Below are 18660 nucleotides of genomic sequence, written 5' to 3'. Positions count from 1 at the left end.
TGGTTTGGTTGCATCTTCATAGTGAAAAGCGCCAGCTTAGATCCCGGTAGAGGGTCCAGATAGGATGATAACAGCGCCGATGCATGGCCAGGGCCCTCAACTAGAGATCGGGTGAAGAAAGATGTGGAGAGGAGCAGCGACGGAAGGAGAATTGCGCGACGGAGACTTGGATGAGGAGAGACGTTTACTACTGAGGATTTAATCGCACTGGGAGTTGAACGTCTTCTTGTAATTTCGGATAGATGGCGTCATTGAAGAAAGTAAAGGGTCCGAATAATTTGATCTGCCGGAGACGGGCGAGTGACAGTCAAGTCAGCGTCTGATTGTTTCCCGTCGTCTGTCATAGTGAGCGCAGTATATATTCGCTCGACCCTACATCGAGGAAGCTCTCACGACGAGCTAATGACACCCTCCGACTCGGACGAAGACACGGTCGTGGTCCCACATACCCCTTCTGCTATCAATCGCGTTCCACCCGAGGTCCTGATGCACATATTCTCCCTGATGTGCTGGGGCAGAGCTATCAGTACCTGTTACGATATTCTCGACCTCACGCAGGGCCCCTGGCTCATCGGGAGGGTATGTGGCCAATGGAGGGAACTCATAACTTCCTTCCCCTCTGTGTGGGCCTCCATAGGCATCTTCCCCTCCCAAATCATCACCCACAGCTCCGTATTCCTCCTAGAGACCGCTCTCAGGCTATCCCGACCCTTGAAGCTGACCCTCCTGGTCCATTTACAGTCCAATGGCCCAAACGAACGCGCAATCATGGACGCGCTGGTGAGGGAGAGCCACAGATGGAGAAGCGGAGAGCTAACCGTAGACGCGGATGTATGCACCTCGTTTGCAGACATATCGGGCGAGCTGCTATCACTGGAGCGCCTCGATCTGTACGCAGGAAAGCATCCGGGTCCAAGCAGCGCAGAGACGCTCAACCACATCCTGAAGCGCGCGCCGTCACTCAAAGAGGCGAAGCTTCCCCTCGTCGTGGATCCCATGGCACTCGACCTCGAATGGCGCCACCTGACGAGACTGGCCACATTCCCCGGCCAGACCAAAGACTACCTCGATATCCTCCGTCGCGCCGACAACCTCGAAGACCTAGACAGCATATCCTATCTCTCCGGTTCCCGCCGCCTTCTCGACGACGAAGAAGATCGCATCATCCACACCTCCCTCCGCAGCATTCGTTCCAACGACCTTCGCCTCCTAGACAAGCTCGTCCTCCCCTCCCTCCAGTCCCTCAACTTTTTCTTCCCAAACGTCATCGCATACGCCAATCCCCTATGCGATCTCCTCGTCCGCTCACAATGCCAGCTTCGATCTCTCAAACTCGAGATCCGCAACTACTTTGGTGGCGTACACGACATTTGTAGCGTCACCCCGGCCCTCACAGAATTAGATATCACGATACCGAACAATGTAGAGTCAGAGACACTCTTTCGTCGTTTGATATACTCGGACAACGACAAGAATCCTTTGCTGCCCTGTCTAGAGAGCCTGGTCGTCCCTATCAGCTATACAGTGATAAATGTCGCAGATGTCGTGCAGACGCTCATCAAGTTTGTCGAGTCGAGATGGTACCTGGACGAAGGATCACCCATCTCCAGGCTTCGCGCAATCACCATTCGGATCCAGAGACCCCCAGGTCCCAGCGATACCCAGCTGGCAAAATGGATAGAGTTACAGCGAGAGGGGTTGATCGTGTTCCTCTCAGTGCAAGGTCTGTGCCAGTGCCCTTCCATATCATATGTGAAACCTGACGAAGGATCAGACAGCCGGATCCTATAATGGAACGCACGTTGATTATTATTATTATATACATACAACTGCAACTGCAGTAAAGGAAATATCAAAATATCATTTACAAACATTACATTCGTTCACAGAGAATCATGACCGTGAAACATTTTGGTACTGCAAACTCGCAGGTTGGTATTCCAGCAAGAACAGCGTAGCTTTGTTGGCTGCCAAGTAGCTAAACAAGTCCATGAGAAGCGTCCACAGAATCAAGGACAAGAACCGCACTTTAATAGTTCATTCACATAATCCCGTATCAGTCCCACCGATTCTGCATCCAACGGAGAAGCGGAGACCATTTGCGGCAGCGAAACTGAACATTTTTTTTATTAATAACGATAAAAGAGAGACACCAAGCCCACGCACCAAGCATCCTCAACAAATGCTCCGCCCCATAGATAGCGCTCATCTCAGGTATCTTGCTCACATCCACATCGGCACCCGTCACATACGTCTGCCTAACCACCGCATACTGCGGTCTCTCAAACCGATACAACAGCTGCGAACCCAACGAACGGTCAAAATAAACTTGGAGCCCAGAGATGATCGTATGTATCAAAATCTCTGGTTGCCTCAACCTAGCCAAAGGTCAGGGGGGAAAAAAGCATCCACACAAAACGGACACTGACTCTGCCGGACGGGTCTCCAGGACGTATTTTGCGAATAGCGCCAGGATCTGGACAACGTTAGGGTTCCGCGGCAGGTCGACGAGCTTTGCGGGAAAAAATGAGTCTGGTAAAGGGGACAAGAAGGGGACAGCAACGCGTACTTGATTGTTCTTCGTGACCGCCTCCCAGTCATCAACAAGCGTAGCCTTGAGAGATTCCGGCACAGTCAGCTTCATCTCGGGTTTTCTCGTTCCTTCGTCCTAGCAGCAACTCAGCACAACATCCTTCACACCACAAGGACCAAAAAAGAAAATCACACGCACGTCGTCCCGTCCCCGTTTCGTCCCACGCGTCCCATCCTTCCTCGCCGTCCTCGAAGGCCCCGCCGTCTCCCGCGCTGAAATGCATGGTCGTCATCCGAGCACAGCAGTCAAAGGCACGAGACTCACTCTTCGTCTTGGTAGCAGCAGTCTGGTTCGCAGGCGTATTCGTCTTCTGCAGGGCCTTCTGCTTTGCGAGATTCTCTTCCGTATACGGGAGGGCCCGACCCAGAGGAACCCATTCGTCCCACCTGCATGCACCAAACATGAGTTGACCCTATCCAAGGGGTAAAAAAAAAATCCAGGTGGCCGCATACGCACGTCCGTTTCCACCCCTTGTAGTGCACGAGGTAGTGTATGCCGCTGAACGCTGGTGATTCCATGTTTTGGGCTTCTAGAACCTTTGCTTCGTAGATGAGGGGCCCGTGGTAGCATAGGATCCGTTCGCCGATTTCGAATGTGCCGGCCTGGGAGGAGGAGGGATCAGAGGCCATCGTGGATAGGTTTTTGCCGACGCGAGGGTGATGGTGGTCCGTGTTGAGGTGTATTAGTGGCTGTGCGCGTTATTTGCGTAATGTGGCCCCCCTCCTCGTGGGATGTATCAGAGCGCGGTACAGTTATTCCATCGCTCTCCAGTGTTCCTTCTCGATATACGCCTAACTATTTTTTACCCAGAGGCAGACGGGTAGTTTGAAGAATATGCCTGCGAGTATTACAGACGCGCTAGCACCCTCCAGAAGCTTCTTACCGGCGTTCCTAGCATGAACTTGAAGAATGCTCTCCTTTGCGTTGAATCTTTCATTCAGTCCTTGCAAGCCCAAGCCTTGGCACTCAAGGACATCATCGGGAGGGGGATTCCAAGTTCGTGGACCTAGTCACACGTGCGTACGATTCTGTCTCTCTCTCTCTCACACACACAGATATGATGCCCGATGGCTATGTCAGCACGGACGACGGTCACTTTTACGCTCTTGAACTATCTGGGTGATCGCCCTCCTATACAAGAGTAAAGTTAACCTACATCTGACTCATGGAGATGTACAAGTCAAGTTTTTACGGCGCTTCCTCCGGTCGTGTATTATTCATCTGCTCGGATGCGCCCGGCTTTCCTGGACGGAGATATGGAAAGCCTACCCTGCGCTCCGAAGGAGATCTTATTCTCCGAGGGATCTACCACATATGCTATACTTAGACCTCTTACCGAGGCTCGCTCGCCATGTGTTTGAAGTATTAGACATCGTGGAGAAGATACCTATGTACATCCAGTATATTCACGGTGTTGACGCTGGTCCTGCAGTGAGGCCCGACATCCGTTCGGTACCCGGGTGGCGTAGTGATTTAGGCAGGTGGCTCACACGTAAACAGATTCCTTCTCAGGGACAGTGACCAGAATAAAATGTCCTCCTCCTCCTGACATTTTCCAGACTTGAGTATTTCACCAGAAAGAGATCTCCGCATACGTCAAGGAGAATATGTCATATATAGTCTGGGCTCAGTCATCGTCCATGGACGCGTGTCAAGAAATGCAGCAGAGAAGGTGTACACTCGGCATTTGGAGGCCCCAAAGACGAAGGAAAGGTACTTGGGTTACCCCGGGAATCTAACAGGGATATTCCGAAAGCTTGTCTTTGCAGCTGAAATTCTACCCAGGACGAACCTGGTGAAACCACCCCCCCTGAGCCCAATGGTTATCCGTCGTGAATTGCAGGCATCATGATCTATTCAAGTGATTATTTCACTGAATTGTATGACTTGGCAGTAAACAGGACAAGATTTATGTTTTTTTTTTGTTTTCAGCATTTGATTAACCGCAACAAGTAAGCTAATTACTAAGATGCAGTGGAGGTGCAAGGCCTCAGGATCCTCCTTCCCTCTTGTTCCAGTCCCTCCACTCTTCCTTCTGAGTTCCCCGGGTGTTTTGGCATGTAATGTGGAGTAGAGTAATGGACATGTATGGTATTTTGCGCCCTCATGGTGGGCTAATTGGTTCATTTGATTCTGCGGTTGGCTAAAGCCTGGGGTGCTTTGCGAGCGTGTCTTGGGTTAAGATTTATGTTTGTCGTGGCTAATTTTCCAACATTTATGTACTCCGATATATTCACTTAAGGCTGATCAGTTCCGATAAACGCGGCCAAAACTCAATCCAGTTTCCATCACCATCTCGGAACTGAGTTTCCGGTGACAAAAAAGAAAAGGTTCAGCTACCGTAAAGTGTCGCTGACACTCCAATATATTATTAGAGACAGCTATTATTATATTCTCGCCATGAACGCTTACTACCAAATTTACCGTGAGCATTCTAGAATACTTGAGGAATCTGAATAGATCTCCGCTCCTGACAGTCCTGGCCTGACGAACGTTTGGAAAAGAGATCGACATATCTTAAAAGAATATCTGCGACGAATCGGATCCGGGATTCCATCGGAAATGGTATGGAATCTGATATCGTTCACGCAATTGAGTACAAAAGATCGCCGTCGACAGGTACATTACTTTCTCGACCAGGATGACCGTCGCATCGTGGTAGCCACCATAGTTTCAGTCAATAAGCACAATCGGAAAGCTAGTCCCGAACTTGAAGTTCGCAATCGAAAGTCCCTAGGCCCGAGTTGATATCTACAGATACGAGTCGATCCATTGACACCTGCAATCTACACAACAGACCTATTCCAGTATAGATGGAGTTTAATCCAAGACAGAATGCTAATCATACCGTAGCCTGGCAAGCTGCTTTATACCATATAGGGAGGAAACCATCATGCATCACGGCGATTGGGTTTCGTTTCCTAATTTCTTCTCCATCATGCATTGTGGAGGGCCAGTTTCCCGATGTTAGGCGTGCCAGTGACGGGCCCCAAAGTTTGGTCCAAACACTACAAATTTTGAACATTTTTCCGTTCAGAGTTCAATCAGTTTCCAAATTTCACTTCCGTCACGCGTCACTTGGAGTCGGTTTCCTGGAGTTTCCTAATGGAAGAAAAAACGCAGAAGGTTCCCAACCATGATCGTCCACTGAATCCAGATTGCCTTTTCGAGAAACGTCCGCCGCGGTTCCACGCTCACCTCATCTGCTCCCAGGCCTCCGCAGAGATAAGGGCACTGGCTTTCTATTATATTATAATACTGCTCTTAGTGGATTTCTGGATTGTGGCGATCGATCTAATAGGATTCTAGGGTCATCGCGGAAGGAGAACCCGCGTTGAATTCTTCCACGCTCGTCTTATAAGGCTGGATGATTCCACCCAACCTCAGCCGCGTTCTGAGCATAGGCATTTCCACCTCCATACTCCTCAATGTCCACGCTACCTAGTAGCACGCTAGCGGAAGGCACTGACACAGCACTTTCAGGTGCATATAAACTGTCAGTGATGCTTCTACGCTATCATGCCGTTCTCTCTGTTGATTTAAACACCACAGAACGGGTCCTCTGGTATGACTTCAAACCTAGTTGCTGGAAAGGCCGTCGCTCAGCTCTCATGCAGTTGATTGGCTGCTTCTTGAACCTCATTTTATACGGCGTTCTGTGCACTCAAGTCTGTTAGTGGTCCTGTCATTGCACGCGCGTCCTTCCCTATTGTTTACTCACCTCGTTCAAAGATATATACTACATCTCATTTCCAAAGGATCGTTTGGCGTCCAAGGGCATTGTATATGTTCTCTGGTTCACCGAGACACTTCAGACTATCCTCAATGCCTATGTCATTTTTGACATCTTCTGTTTCGATTTTGGGAACTTTCCTGCCCTTGATAAAGTCAATCTCACCTGGTTCTCCGTTCCTATTCTTTCTGGATTAAGTGCGCACCTTTTCACATATGCTTTATGCTTCGAGTTTCTGAAACACCAGTAGTTGGCTGTATTTCTCAATTATTTTATGCCTGGCGAATGTATGCGTTTAGTAAGAAGGCACCATGGTTAAGTATGATACTTTCAGTGGTAAGCTTTGTGCATACGACAGCCCGCTGGGTCCCTAAAAACTGATTCAATCAAAGATCGCCTTTACTCAATTTGCGGGTGCCATCGCTTGTGGCATTCAAGCACGGAGATATGGCTATTTCTCAGATCTTTATGCGAAAGCCAAGGTGCCTATACTGGTGAGTAAGTCGTCACTGTGTCTTCCCTTCTACCGACTACTCGCAGGTGTGGTTGAGTGCGAGCGTTTTGTGTGATGTTGCCATCGCACTATGCATGACTTACCATGTAAGCCTTCGGTCATAGCATTCATCTTTCGGCTGATTTGTTCCATTGCTGTTTATAGTTAAATCGAGCTGCTAGTACTGGCCTCATGTCTACTCGCGTACTTGTTTCTAGGTTGATACGTCTGACCGTTGAAACCGGGATACTAACAGGTTAGTTTATAGTATAACAAGAAATGGATCACGTTGGCTTATTTGCCACCTTGGTAGCCGCTTTTGCTGTCATTGACATAGTGCTTTTCCTCGCCTGTCCCCATGACATCTACCATAGTGTCCCAGCAGTTTGCTTGGCAAAGCTCTATTCGAATACCGTCCTTGCTGTTTGCAACAGCCGTATGGCAGGGCGGATCCGTGGAGGGAGGGAGGACGCAAGTCTTGACGCACACGAGTCTTTCGATCTGTCAGATGCTAGATTCAATGTCGAGCTTCAGAATATACAGAACAACACGAGTCCGGGATCTCCTTTGCAGCTTGAGGGTGATCAGGAAGATAAGGACAACACGAAGACCATTGATATCCTGCCTCCAGACAAATTTTCTTTTGATGTTTCAACAGTGGACATAGTTGCGAAGGTAAAACTTTCCCAGAGGTCAGGCATATAATCTGATGCAGATTTTTTGTAGCAAGCTTGAATAGATTAACTTTCTATATTGCACTGATTAGCACCCGCATGGATAGTGTACAACTATAATTAATATAAATCCGTAAATTCCCAGCAAACTCGACCACCTGATCGACATCAGGGACTTAGGAGACAGACGTATTTCCTTTTTCTTGTTCGCTTTTTTCACATAAAGACGCCTCCTCAGACTCCCAATTTTGAGATCCCTCCTTCTACCTCCACCATGTCGTCTCTCACTACAGGAGCTATCCCAATCGCTAACTCAGCCGCTGCGACCCTCCTCAGCGCCTCTCAGATCACCCCAGGAAAACCTCTTCCGCCTCTGACCGTGAAGGAGACATCCCCGGAACACGCCGAAACTGTGTCTTTGACTGGGAAAAACATCATCGTAAGAGCATTTTTCTGTCATGCTTTGACTCTAAGACAAGTAGATCGGTGTACCAGGAGCGTTCACGGGAACGTGTAGCGCCCAAATTCCGGGGTATATTGAGGAGTACGAGGCGTTCAAGGCTAAAGGAGTCGAGGGGATATATGTTGTGGGGGTTAATGATCAGTTCGTGATGAAGTGGGCTCTTTCTCCCCCATCTACATACAAGAATTGACCCTTTCGACGCGTAGTGCTTGGAAGGAGAAGCTCGCTCCCAACAGCACCCGTACGTGATTTTCCGATGATTATAGACAGGGGATATATTAACCGTCGTTCGCCGCAGCTATACACTTTCTGGCTGACGATCAAGCTACGTTCACCGGTGCAACGGGCCTCGTTTTTGATGCGACTCCTTTGCTAGGTACCCCTCGATCCAAGGTATGCCTGTCCGCCTGCGTCTGTTTCCGGGCTCATGAAGACGGTCTAGCGCTATGTCATGATTGTCAACGACAATCAAGTTATGTCTCTTGCAGTAGAGGAGGACCCAGACAAAGTCACCGTGACGAGTGCAAAGACGATCCTGACCGCTCTGAGCTTCATGTTCTGAGCAAAAGAGGTTTCGTGTATATCACGATAAAGCGTACCTGCTGTAACACTATTAATAGAGAGACTCCTGTTTCAACTCGTAACGTGAGGAACGAGCATCCCGATATCCAAGCTCTTCGAATCGGTGGTCATTCATGACTGAAAGTCGGGGGACTGTAGATTACTGAAAACACTCAAAATAAGAGACGCATGTTCCTCACATTCAGTAGCAACCGCGATCCTCTGTACGATGATCCCATCCCGCTCCGCCGCGGTAAGGATCGATCCCTTCGAACAGCAGCGATGGAACTGTATGTACGATTATTCCACGCGAATGATATTAATGAAGGGTCTTGCGTAAAGAGGACTTTAATGACTTGTAGACCTTCAATCTGCTATCCCTTGGTGGCAAAGTGACATAAGCGCGTTTGTTTATTATACCAAATAAAAGGCATTTTCTTCCCAGCCGTCTTGCATGTCGTTTCGTCCGACCCTCGCCGCTCTCTCTAAAAAATCATCTACACAATGGATAGCCCGTCAGCGTCGTGACCACTACGTCAAGCAACGAGCATCTTCGTCTTACAGGTCTCGTTCCGCGTTCAAACTTCTCGAACTCAATGGCCTGCTCCATTTCCTCGATCATGACGATGTAAAAGTCGTCCTCGACCTAGGTGCGGCGCCTGGAGGGTGGAGCCAAGTGGTATCTCAGCGTTTGGGGTATGGGTCTGACGAAGACACTGAGCCTTTGCCGTCTACACTTCCCCGGGTACGACCCAAACGAACACACGAGTCGTCACGTCCTGGCAGTGAATACGACCCCCTCAATATCGACAATATGGAAGAGGAGATTGCTCGTAGTGAAAGCAAAGGTCGTGGGACCATCGTTGCTGTTGATCTCCTTCCAATGAACCCCATTCCTGGCGTTCGATCTCTTCAGATGGACTTCCTGGAGACCAAAACGGATGATGCGATTATAGACCTCTTGGATTCGTCCATACCTGGACTCAGACGACGGAAGATGGGTGAAGCCTTGGTGGACGTCGTGCTCTCGGACATGGCCCCCGACTTTTCTGGAAACGTTTTACATGACACGGAGCAGTCGTATAGAATTTGTCTAGCGGTGCAAGACTTTGCGGCGCGCCATTTACGAACGGAGAAGCAGATTGGTAGACGACTCGGAGGCGTGTTGGTGTATGTATATTCCTTTTCTCTAGCTCATTCTTGTATGACTGACGCGTCGTAGGCTGAAGCATTTTTCTTTTGAGGCTATGAACGAGTTTCGGAAAGAGGAACTGGAACCCCATTTCAGCGACGTCCAATACATCAAGCCGCCATCGAGCAGGTCGGAGTCACCTGAGAGCTACTTTGTCTGTCGCGGATGGAACCCGGTCAGTGAAGCACCTATGTGGGGGATGCGTCCCGAAAGTTATTAGCGTTCGCGAACGTATTTTCGTCACGGTGCATACCTGTTCGGTCCCAATTGGACATAAGAGCTATATGGCGATGGAATCCTTTGCGCTTGAATACTTGTTATGCAAACTTATGCTCTTCACACATCCTGCTGGCCCAATCTTCCATCCAGTAACCCCCAACTGCTTGACATGATCATTTTTGGTGAGCTTTCCTTGTCCTTTGTCTTCTATAAGATGCTTATGTGTTTTCTCAGCGAAGTGATTCCACTCCCAATCCGGAAGAAGGACCCATTTCGTATCTCCATGTTAGTTATCGTCCTGAATAATGACACGCTTTTCGCAATATACGAATTCTATGAAAGAGTCAGTTAACATTTACCCGTTGTGCCCGCACTGGCGCCGAATTCACATCTTAAGCCCAAGAAGGGCCTCAGCACCCTATCTACTGTATCAAGGCGCTGAAGCGACAGCAAATTTCCTTCGCTCCCTATGACGATATGAATGTCGGAAGATTGCTTCGCTGTATCACAATTCTCATCAAGCTGCCTGTCACTGCTTGGGTTCTCTTCTCTTCTATCAGGCTGGTAACTCATTTTACCTTTGACAAAGTAATTGAACATAATTCACTGTCGGTTGCGTAGACCTGGACTCCTGCCGTCGTATTTTGGCCTTGGCAGCTACAGATATCGGTATTCATTCTACGTCTTCCCGTGAATTTTGAATGCTGACACGCTCGAAACCAGATCTGCAGGTCCGCAATGCGGAAAATGGGTAGTACGTACACAGATTTCTTTGTATGTTCTTCTATCCCCTGTTTTCGGGCTTTGTGTGTGCGTCTGTGAAGCAGAATCGAGCCATTTTAGATCCTAAAACCGCTTGAGGATTTTGGTTTTGAAATAGATTCTATGGCCGCACAATAGTAGTCCTCGTAAACTCCAGCGTCGGTGCCCGTGCGACCCAAGAGCGGACCGAACACGCCACGAGAGGTAAACAGAGTCAAATAGAGGGGCCCATCAAACGACGCCAGCTTAATTTTTGCCTCTGAACCACGCTCACGCAATGGCTGCCCCCATTCCCTTCCTCGATGGCATCGGTATTGCCAATCTTCCCAACCAGGTATTGCTGTTGGATGGATTTTTGTTGAATAATCGTACTGACGGGTGGAAATAGAAACACAAGATCGTCGCCAAGCGCGGGGCGCATTTCACGATAATGGTTGTCGGTGAGTAGTATCATTATGGCGTTGTGGTACTGTTATTGATTGCTTATCATTGCAGGTGAATCTGGACTTGGCAAGACCACCCTCATCAACACGCTCTTTTCGACCGAGCTCTCGCCTGCAAAAAACTACAACAAGCGTCATCACAAGCAGCTCGACAAGCTCACCGAGGTCGAAATCATCAAGGCTGAGCTCGAGGAGAAGCAGTTCAAGGTCAAGCTCACCGTCATTGACACTCCTGGCTTTGGCGACTATGTCAACAACCGCGACTCCTGGTCGCCCATTGTCGACTTTATTGACGACCAGCATGAAGCCTATATGCGTCAGGAGCAGCAACCCCAGCGTCATGAAAAGACAGATCTCAGGGTGCATGCCTGTCTGTACTTCATCCGACCAACTGGCCATACGTGTGTAACCATTACGTGCACGCAGCACCTTTTACTCAAATTTTTGCATTTTGTAGCTTGAAGCCTCTGGATATCGAAATCATGAAGCGCCTCGGCACCCGTGTTAACCTTATCCCTGTTGTTGCAAAGGCGGATACGTTGACGCAGAACGACCTGTTCCTCTTCAAGCAGCGCGTATGTTTTTGCTGCCTTTTCTGCTGTAGACGGGCGCTTACACCGGTTTAGATTCGTGAGGTCATTACCGCCCAAGGGATCCGCATCTACACTCCTCCTGTGGAGGCTGATGACGAGAGTGCGGACCACGCACGCATTCTCACTGATGCCATCCCATTCTCTATCATCGGCTCAACGGAGGACGTGAAAACTCCTGATGGTCGTATTGTTAAGGGTCGTGAATACCTTTGGGGAGTTGCTGAAGGTGAGTTGGGTCGCTCGTCGATTTCCTTGCGTCTCGGACTCTTTGTTTTTTCGGGGTCCAGTCAGGCTCTAGAGCCCGGGACTTGAAGGGTTGCGTTTATTTACGGGGCCGAGTCTCTTTGACGTAGTTTGGCTGCTTTCCTCATTACTGACTTTCATCGTAGTCGAGAACGAGAACCACTGTGACTTCAAGAAGCTCCGTTCTCTGCTCATTCGAACACATATGCTGGATCTCATCTCTACGACGGAAGACTCTCACTATGAGAACTACCGTCAACAACAGATGGAAACACGTAAATTCGGCGAACCAAAGGTGAAGAAATTGGACAACCCCAAGTTCAAGGAAGAAGAAGAACAGCTGCGCAAGAGGTTCACCGAGCAGGTCAAGGCCGAGGAGTCCCGTTTCAGGCAATGGGAGCAACACGTCAGTTCCCCGTGTGAAACCAACGGATGTATACTGATGTCCTGATTCGCAGCTTATTGCCGAACGCGATCGTCTCAACAAGGATTTGGAGCTCGCCCATGGTGCCATCAAACAGCTGGAGGCCGAATTAGACAACCTTCAGGTTGGTTATGGACGGGGCACTAGCCGGAGATAGTGGAAATTCATTTTTCTTCCTATACGGCTCTTCTTTTGTTACCTCTGTGCCATGTCACTGTCTGCTTCTTACTTATACCCCAAGAACGTTCATACGTACATTCCTTTTGAGGAGGTGGGAATACCAGGTCACCAAAATTTCCTATCCATTGTCGGACCTAGTTTATCGTACCGGAATATATTCAGGAATCTTTTCGCTCTTCGGGGAATGGAATATGTGCCCGGGAATGCAGAGCCTGCAGCCAAGCTTCCGTAAACACGGTCTCATCCTGGAAAATTTGATAATTGTACCTTTTTCAAAAGACCGACAACTTTAGGCCGTTGCTGTGTTCGACCTTGCCTTGTGGTACATGAAATACCATCCAATACAGGCATCATGAAGGCCACTCTTGCTCGTTCTGCTCGTCTTGGGCGAAAAGGCCATATATTCGGCCAAATCCTCAATGATGCTCCTCCCGTTCCAGAGCGGGAATTGGCAAAGCAGCTGTCTCGTCGTATAAAAAAGGCCGAGAAAGATGAACGTATGGACATAACGATGGCCTTGACCCCCGTGAAAACGTGCGTAGACCTGCTTTCTTCCCGTCCGTGCTTGATTTTTACCAAATTCATTAGCTATATGGGTGGTTTCACGAGGCCCAAAGAATTCCGGATGAGCAATTGGCTCAGTGGTGGACGTTACCTTTCCAACGCAAAGATGTACGAGACTCCCCACCATGCGGCATATGAACCCCATACCATCTTTCTCCTGGAATCTCGCTACCCTATCAAGTTTGGCGTCGGCCGCACGGAATGTGTTGACCATATCGTTGCTTTCTGCCGTGCCGTTGATTTCGACGCTGTCTTAAAGAGGTACAATTCGCTCCGAGCCCCTAGTGAAGCTTTGGAATCCATGGACAACGCCCGGTGGCCTTGGACACCACAAAAGAGACTTAAGCGCGTTCTTTATAACCTTAACAACGAGCTGAAGGGCAGCTTAGAGAAGGACGAGGACGATCTATTGCAAGAGCCCGTTGTTTCGCCCAATGTTGCCGCTGATCTTGCGACGTCCCCCACACCGCCTCGTCGGGAGCGCCCCGAACGTCCAAAGGATAAACTGAAGCAGACCGAAGCTGTAGTTCAGCGGCATAGAGAGGCCGATCTTAGTACAGTCAACGCGGAGATAATATCTAGGCAGGAAAAGGTTCCCTTCGAAGTTGAGCACTCCGACGGCACCTTCCATCATCCCAGCGGTTTTCAGCCTCCAACCTCTGCGAATGGCTTTGCTCAATCTCCTCTTCCTCCTCCCAACGCAGTCGATATGCGCCCGGTCCGTCAAGGATCCAACAATCCTGATGCCGCAGTGGATGCTGAGCAGTGGAAGGTTATTCGAGAGACGGAGAGCAAAGATGGCGCACTCATGGCAGACTTGACAGCCAGCGCGATGGTTGGTGACGTCGTCGCACACACGGAACCACGGAACGAGAAGATACCTACAGAAGTAAGCGGTGTTGTCACACAGGGTTCTTCTCAGCCTCCACAACATGCATCTGGTTTCATACCTCCCACTCCTGCTATGGCTCGAGGAGAGACCGAAGCTTTAACACACACCGTCATATCCGACGCGTCGGACTCGGACAAGGATGCTGTTGAAAAACACCAAATTGCTGTTGCTACACTCAGGAAGGAGTATTCCCAGGTGATAAAAAATGAGCCGTTCTGGCGTCCGCTCCTTGCGTTGACGGTGGCCACGCGTCCGATGGGGGCATCGATTGTGCGTCTATCAAGATCCTTATCGCGTGGGTTGCCCTTCCACGCTACCCTTGATAACCACGACCGAAAGTCGACTGCGACCTTGGGTAACCGATTCCGTTGTCTCCGATTGCAGAGGATGGAGGATCTTGCGGTTGAAATGGCGCAACTCCTTGCTGGGGCGAGGGGCGGATTGGTTGGAATACGATTCAGCCCGGAGGACAGAGGACGAGGTCTTAATGGTGAGGGTTTGGATGCTCCGATTCCTTGGGAGAAGAGGGTTATTGGTGTTGGTATTGGATCGTGGTACGAACGTGCAGAGGAGCTGAAAGAAACATATCGTATTGAAGGCGAAGAGGAAGTGAAGCAAAAGTATCTCCCTGGCGACGAAAACGATGCATTCCTGATCTATGACCTTGACGAGAGCGGCCGAACGGAAAGGAAGGATCTGCCTTGGCAGTCACAGGGGGATTCCGATACCTTAAAGATTCCCTCAGAGCTTCAGGATGTCCTAGATGAGATCAGCGAGCTCGTGAACGCTTTGGATGAAGAGCGGGATCTAATTGCCGACCCCATTTATGTGTTAGTTCCTGCGAGAGAGGAAGTGAGGGATGCGGAAGGATATCTTGTAGAGCCCCAGGACGTCGCCCCTGTGGTTTTGGTGAAAAGTGCTAGCAGGGAACCGCCGCCGGGATTCCATCTATTGTCTGGTGGCCAAGCGAGAAAACATATGAAGAACAGGATCGATTACCTGAATAAACTTCATAAAGGAGAGTTGGCCAGGCATTTTGCGAGCAGACTTAACCAAGTTGTGTACCCGTAGAGCAGATCTGACACCCTCTACTTACTTGAATATTCCTTGTAATCTAATGATACTTTACAGACAAGAGTTGTTTTTTGAAGTGATACGCTCATAACTGGGCAGAATCGACTGTAGGCGGGATTTCCTGGGGACGTGGCGCTGGTCCACTTTTTTTCAACTTATCAGAACGGCTTTTTAGAGCTTTTCTTATCCAACTTCACCTGGTATAACGACATAGGTGAGCGGACCGAGACGCAAGCCGAGGTGAACCGCACACCCGTGGGGATAAATCTGTAGATGTTTTGATGACTAATCATTATTTGCTATCCTTCTAACCGCCATCTCTGAAAAAAGTTATGGACAATCCATACCTCGCTCATCTGCCTCCTTCTCAGCGGGGCGCCGGACCATCCAACACCAAAATTGATACCTCAAATGAGCCACTTTTTGGTTTTATACCTAGGAAAGTCACCGGAGAAGAGGCACGGAAGGCGCTGGTACGTTTTGGTCCTCTGCGAGTCCAATGTTCTATCTAACAGTACGCACTTAGGAACACGATATTAATCCATTCACGAAGCAGCCACATTCTGCACAGTACAAGAAAATCCTTTCCTCGCGAGAAAAGCTACCCGTGTATTCACAGATGGATGACTTTTTCAAGATGGTGAGTCAAATGCGCGTTAGATTTAAGGAGGGGTTTGAGTTCTGTTGCCCTTAGGAATAGGCCGACCCCTCTTCAAATAGCGCTCCTCTTCTTCAAGTAACGACTCAGCTGATGTCTTCAATAGTTCAATGAGAATCAGATCATTGTTATGGTTGGCGAAACTGGGTCAGGAAAAACGACACAGTACGTACTGCTCATTCTCTCTTATGATACGGAGTCTCACTTCTGCGCAATAGAATACCTCAGTTCGTCGCGTACTCAGATCTACCTCACACAAAAGGCAAGGTCGTAGCATGTACCCAACCTCGTCGTGTTGCGGCAATGTCGGTGGCAAAGCGGGTGGCCGATGAAATGGATGGTGAGTGTTGTTGACACACTTCTACCCAGAAAATTTATCTTGCCCCCAGTCTCGCTTGGTCGACACGTCGGTTATTCGATTCGGTTCGAAGACATGACAGAGCCTGGGACGACTTTCCTCAAATATATGACCGATGGTATGCTTCTCCGAGAAGCAATGAATGATCCCAATCTCGAGCGATACTCCACTGTCATCCTAGACGAGGCGCACGAACGGACGCTTGCCACTGACATCCTCATGGGTCTCCTCAAAGACCTCGCAAAACGCCGGTCTGACCTCAAGATCATCATCATGTCTGCGACCCTCGATGCTCTCAAATTCCAAAAGTACTTTGGCCTTACCGCTGGTACACCAGCACCTCTGTTCAAAGTACCAGGTCGCACACATCCTGTGGAGGTATTCTATACCCAGGAACCCGAGCCCGACTACGTCGAGGCTGCCATCCGAACTGTCCTTATGATCCATCGTGCTGAAGAGCCTGGCGACGTCTTACTTTTCCTCACCGGTGAAGAGGAGATAGAGGATGCTTGTAGAAAAATCAAGCTTGAAGCGGACGATCTGATAAACCAGGACCCAGACTCTGTCGGCCCTCTAGTTTGCATTCCTCTCTATTCTTCCCTGCCCCCTCAACAGCAACAGCGTATCTTCGACCCTGCACCGACTCCTCGAACCTCCGATGGTCCTCCCGGCCGAAAGGTCGTTGTCTCAACTAACATTGCCGAGACATCCTTGACAATAGACGGAATTGTATACGTCGTTGATCCAGGCTTCTCCAAACAAAAGGTCTACAACCCCCGGATTCGAGTCGAAAGTCTGCTGGTTAGCCCTATTTCTAAAGCGTCTGCCCAACAAAGAGCGGGTCGTGCCGGCCGTACGAGGCCAGGGAAGTGCTTCCGGCTTTATACGGAGAAGGACTTCATGAACGAGCTCGAAGAGCAAACTCATCCGGAGATTTTGAGGTGTAATTTGAGCAACACGGTCTTGGAGCTTGTCAAGCTTGGTATTAAGGTAAGAATCCCCATTCACAAAATACTGACACTGATTGATTGGCTACAGGATTTAGTACGGTTTGACTACGTCGATGCTCCGGCTCCGGAGACTTTGATGCGGGCTTTGGAGTTACTGAACTTCCTCTCCGCATTGGATGACGACGGTAACCTAACACCATTGGGTAGTGTGATGGCAGAGTTCCCGCTCGATCCTCAGGTGTGTCCGACTTTACAGCGAGGCAGTTATCATAGTTAACTTCTTGTTTTGATTTAGCTCGCAAAAATGCTTATCATAAGCCCAGAGTTCAAATGCAGTAATGAAATTCTTACTATCACCGCTATGCTTTCCGGTCAGTCCATTCTACCTCTGTCTATCCATCAGTCATCTAACGGAAACGCTTAGTACCTAACGTGTGGATACGACCGCCAAATGCACGTAACCAAGCCGATGCGGCGAAAGCCCTACTCACTGTCCCCGATGGCGACCATCTTACCATGTTAAATGTCTACAATCAATATGTTCAGAGTACGTCCTTGTCCATCTTGTTCCCAAAAAAGGTCGCTCATATAACCCTACAGACAAATATGACAAGAGCTGGTTATACAACCACTTCCTCTCTGCTCGGGCTCTTGCGCAGGCAGACAACGTCCGTGCCCAGCTGGAGCGAACCATGGCCAAATACGAAGTGGAATTGCTTTCACTCTCAGACGAGAAGAAACTGTACCAGAGCATTCGTCAAGTACTGGTTTGTGGGTTCTTCATGCAAGTGGCGCATAAAGAGGGAGAGAAAGGAAATTATCTTACGGTCAAGGACAACCAGGTTCGTATAGTCCTTCTACTGCCTTCTAGGCCCCGTGACTGATATTGTATGTAGGTTGTGGCGCTTCACCCGTCCTGTGGCCTTGACACCCAACCCGAATGGGTCATCTTCAACGAATTTGTGTTGACGAAGAGGCCTTATATTCGCACGGTATCCGATGTTCGCCCTGAATGGTATGTTCGCATCTTCTATTTGGACTTCTTGGACTGATAAGAATCGTCTTTGTAGGCTATTAGAATATGCAAAGAACTACTTTGATCTATCAACGTTTCCGGATGGCGAGACCAAGCGCGCGTTGCAACGCGTGGTCAACAAGAAGGCAGGCAAGGTTGGGAAGAGGACTGACATCGCAAATGGAGACATGAGAGACACGAAGAAGCGCAGAAAGAATTGATCAACGTCTTGCCTCTTCAGTTGATGACTATGTTCGCGACATTGTCTTGTTATTTTGGTGACCCACTTATAATTTGACCTAGATAGAGTCATACTTGTTTGTACTCTTGATACTGGGATGCTCCTTGTCCTAGAATACGTTCTTGTGATCTTTTACTCTCTAAAAAGAATCCGGACGGCCCGCTGCAACGATGGAAGTCAGTTCACATGGGCATTCGACGTCCAACATTCAATTCGGGTCCTGATTCGTACCATAAAACCATGCATGTGCGCTGCAAGAGAGTCTTCTCATATTTCTGATGAAACCCTTCTGGACATTTGTCTTGGCTACTCTACCCTTGACGGCCCAGGCTGGC

General features: G+C 49.2%; 10 protein-coding genes across 10 annotated transcripts; 9 read left to right on the top strand and 1 right to left on the bottom strand.

Moving 5' to 3' along the window:
* The first annotated feature begins 30 nt into the window (after positions 1-30).
* On the top strand, positions 31-1891 carry BT62DRAFT_457687 (uncharacterized protein). The gene has a single exon (XM_043180970.1). It carries the CDS (start codon positions 403-405, stop codon positions 1789-1791), a length of 1389 nt encoding a protein of 462 aa, XP_043035612.1. The 5' UTR covers positions 31-402; the 3' UTR covers positions 1792-1891.
* Positions 1799-3386, bottom strand: BT62DRAFT_936464 (MRG-domain-containing protein). Its single transcript, XM_043187126.1, has 8 exons — positions 3050-3386; positions 2858-2979; positions 2732-2805; positions 2570-2668; positions 2430-2512; positions 2167-2378; positions 2029-2113; positions 1799-1978 (listed from the first exon to the last, which is right to left on the bottom strand). The coding sequence occupies exons 1-8, from the start codon at positions 3220-3222 to the stop codon at positions 1894-1896; spliced, it is 933 nt and encodes a 310-aa protein (XP_043035611.1). The 5' UTR covers positions 3223-3386; the 3' UTR covers positions 1799-1893.
* Positions 2933-4445, top strand: BT62DRAFT_1079630 (uncharacterized protein; the record flags this gene model as incomplete). The annotated part of the gene is made up of 5 exons (XM_043179509.1): positions 2933-3413; positions 3466-3589; positions 3649-3684; positions 3741-4085; positions 4153-4445. Exons 1-5 carry the CDS (start codon positions 3303-3305, stop codon positions 4443-4445), a joined length of 909 nt encoding a protein of 302 aa, XP_043035610.1. The 5' UTR covers positions 2933-3302.
* Positions 4446-5668: 1223 nt separating this feature from the next.
* On the top strand, positions 5669-7037 carry BT62DRAFT_457518 (uncharacterized protein). Its single transcript, XM_043180968.1, has 7 exons — positions 5669-6089; positions 6146-6158; positions 6211-6265; positions 6326-6523; positions 6577-6662; positions 6719-6926; positions 6985-7037. The coding sequence occupies exons 1-6, from the start codon at positions 6022-6024 to the stop codon at positions 6893-6895; spliced, it is 597 nt and encodes a 198-aa protein (XP_043035609.1). The 5' UTR covers positions 5669-6021; the 3' UTR covers positions 6896-6926; positions 6985-7037.
* Positions 6634-7637, top strand: BT62DRAFT_936461 (uncharacterized protein). The gene is made up of 4 exons (XM_043187125.1): positions 6634-6926; positions 6985-7075; positions 7133-7494; positions 7546-7637. Exons 1-4 carry the CDS (start codon positions 6915-6917, stop codon positions 7552-7554), a joined length of 474 nt encoding a protein of 157 aa, XP_043035608.1. The 5' UTR covers positions 6634-6914; the 3' UTR covers positions 7555-7637.
* Positions 7638-7652: 15 nt separating this feature from the next.
* On the top strand, positions 7653-8612 carry BT62DRAFT_457520 (Redoxin). The gene is made up of 5 exons (XM_043180969.1): positions 7653-7932; positions 7976-8109; positions 8163-8197; positions 8255-8349; positions 8399-8612. Exons 1-5 carry the CDS (start codon positions 7768-7770, stop codon positions 8516-8518), a joined length of 549 nt encoding a protein of 182 aa, XP_043035607.1. The 5' UTR covers positions 7653-7767; the 3' UTR covers positions 8519-8612.
* A 359-nt stretch (positions 8613-8971) lies between these two features.
* On the top strand, positions 8972-9878 carry BT62DRAFT_822800 (23S ribosomal RNA methyltransferase; the record flags this gene model as incomplete). The annotated part of the gene is made up of 2 exons (XM_043182362.1): positions 8972-9687; positions 9740-9878. Coding segments are annotated over 2 exons (855 nt in total), but the record flags the coding sequence as incomplete, so codon positions are not given.
* A 1089-nt stretch (positions 9879-10967) lies between these two features.
* Positions 10968-12775, top strand: BT62DRAFT_988787 (Septin; the record flags this gene model as incomplete). The annotated part of the gene is made up of 7 exons (XM_043190123.1): positions 10968-11024; positions 11079-11130; positions 11186-11534; positions 11591-11708; positions 11760-11952; positions 12116-12375; positions 12428-12775. The coding sequence occupies 7 exons, from the start codon at positions 10968-10970 to the stop codon at positions 12548-12550; spliced, it is 1152 nt and encodes a 383-aa protein (XP_043035605.1). The 3' UTR covers positions 12551-12775.
* A 46-nt stretch (positions 12776-12821) lies between these two features.
* BT62DRAFT_936455 (uncharacterized protein) lies at positions 12822-15246 on the top strand. Its single transcript, XM_043187124.1, has 2 exons — positions 12822-13107; positions 13162-15246. The coding sequence occupies exons 1-2, from the start codon at positions 12926-12928 to the stop codon at positions 15098-15100; spliced, it is 2121 nt and encodes a 706-aa protein (XP_043035604.1). The 5' UTR covers positions 12822-12925; the 3' UTR covers positions 15101-15246.
* Positions 15247-15748: 502 nt separating this feature from the next.
* Positions 15749-18454, top strand: BT62DRAFT_457421 (P-loop containing nucleoside triphosphate hydrolase protein). Its single transcript, XM_043180967.1, has 9 exons — positions 15749-15926; positions 15980-16101; positions 16151-17109; positions 17158-17307; positions 17365-17440; positions 17494-17616; positions 17670-17911; positions 17966-18084; positions 18140-18454. The coding sequence occupies exons 1-9, from the start codon at positions 15892-15894 to the stop codon at positions 18303-18305; spliced, it is 1992 nt and encodes a 663-aa protein (XP_043035603.1). The 5' UTR covers positions 15749-15891; the 3' UTR covers positions 18306-18454.
* The last annotated feature ends 206 nt before the right edge of the window (positions 18455-18660 follow it).

This window comes from Guyanagaster necrorhizus (assembly GCF_019112545.1).
Source record: "Guyanagaster necrorhizus MCA 3950 unplaced genomic scaffold BT62scaffold_32, whole genome shotgun sequence".
In the NCBI taxonomy this organism is placed as follows: Eukaryota; Fungi; Basidiomycota; class Agaricomycetes; order Agaricales; family Physalacriaceae; genus Guyanagaster; species Guyanagaster necrorhizus.
Note: the sequence above shows the minus strand (reverse complement) of the source record. Positions and strands in the feature narration are given on the sequence as shown.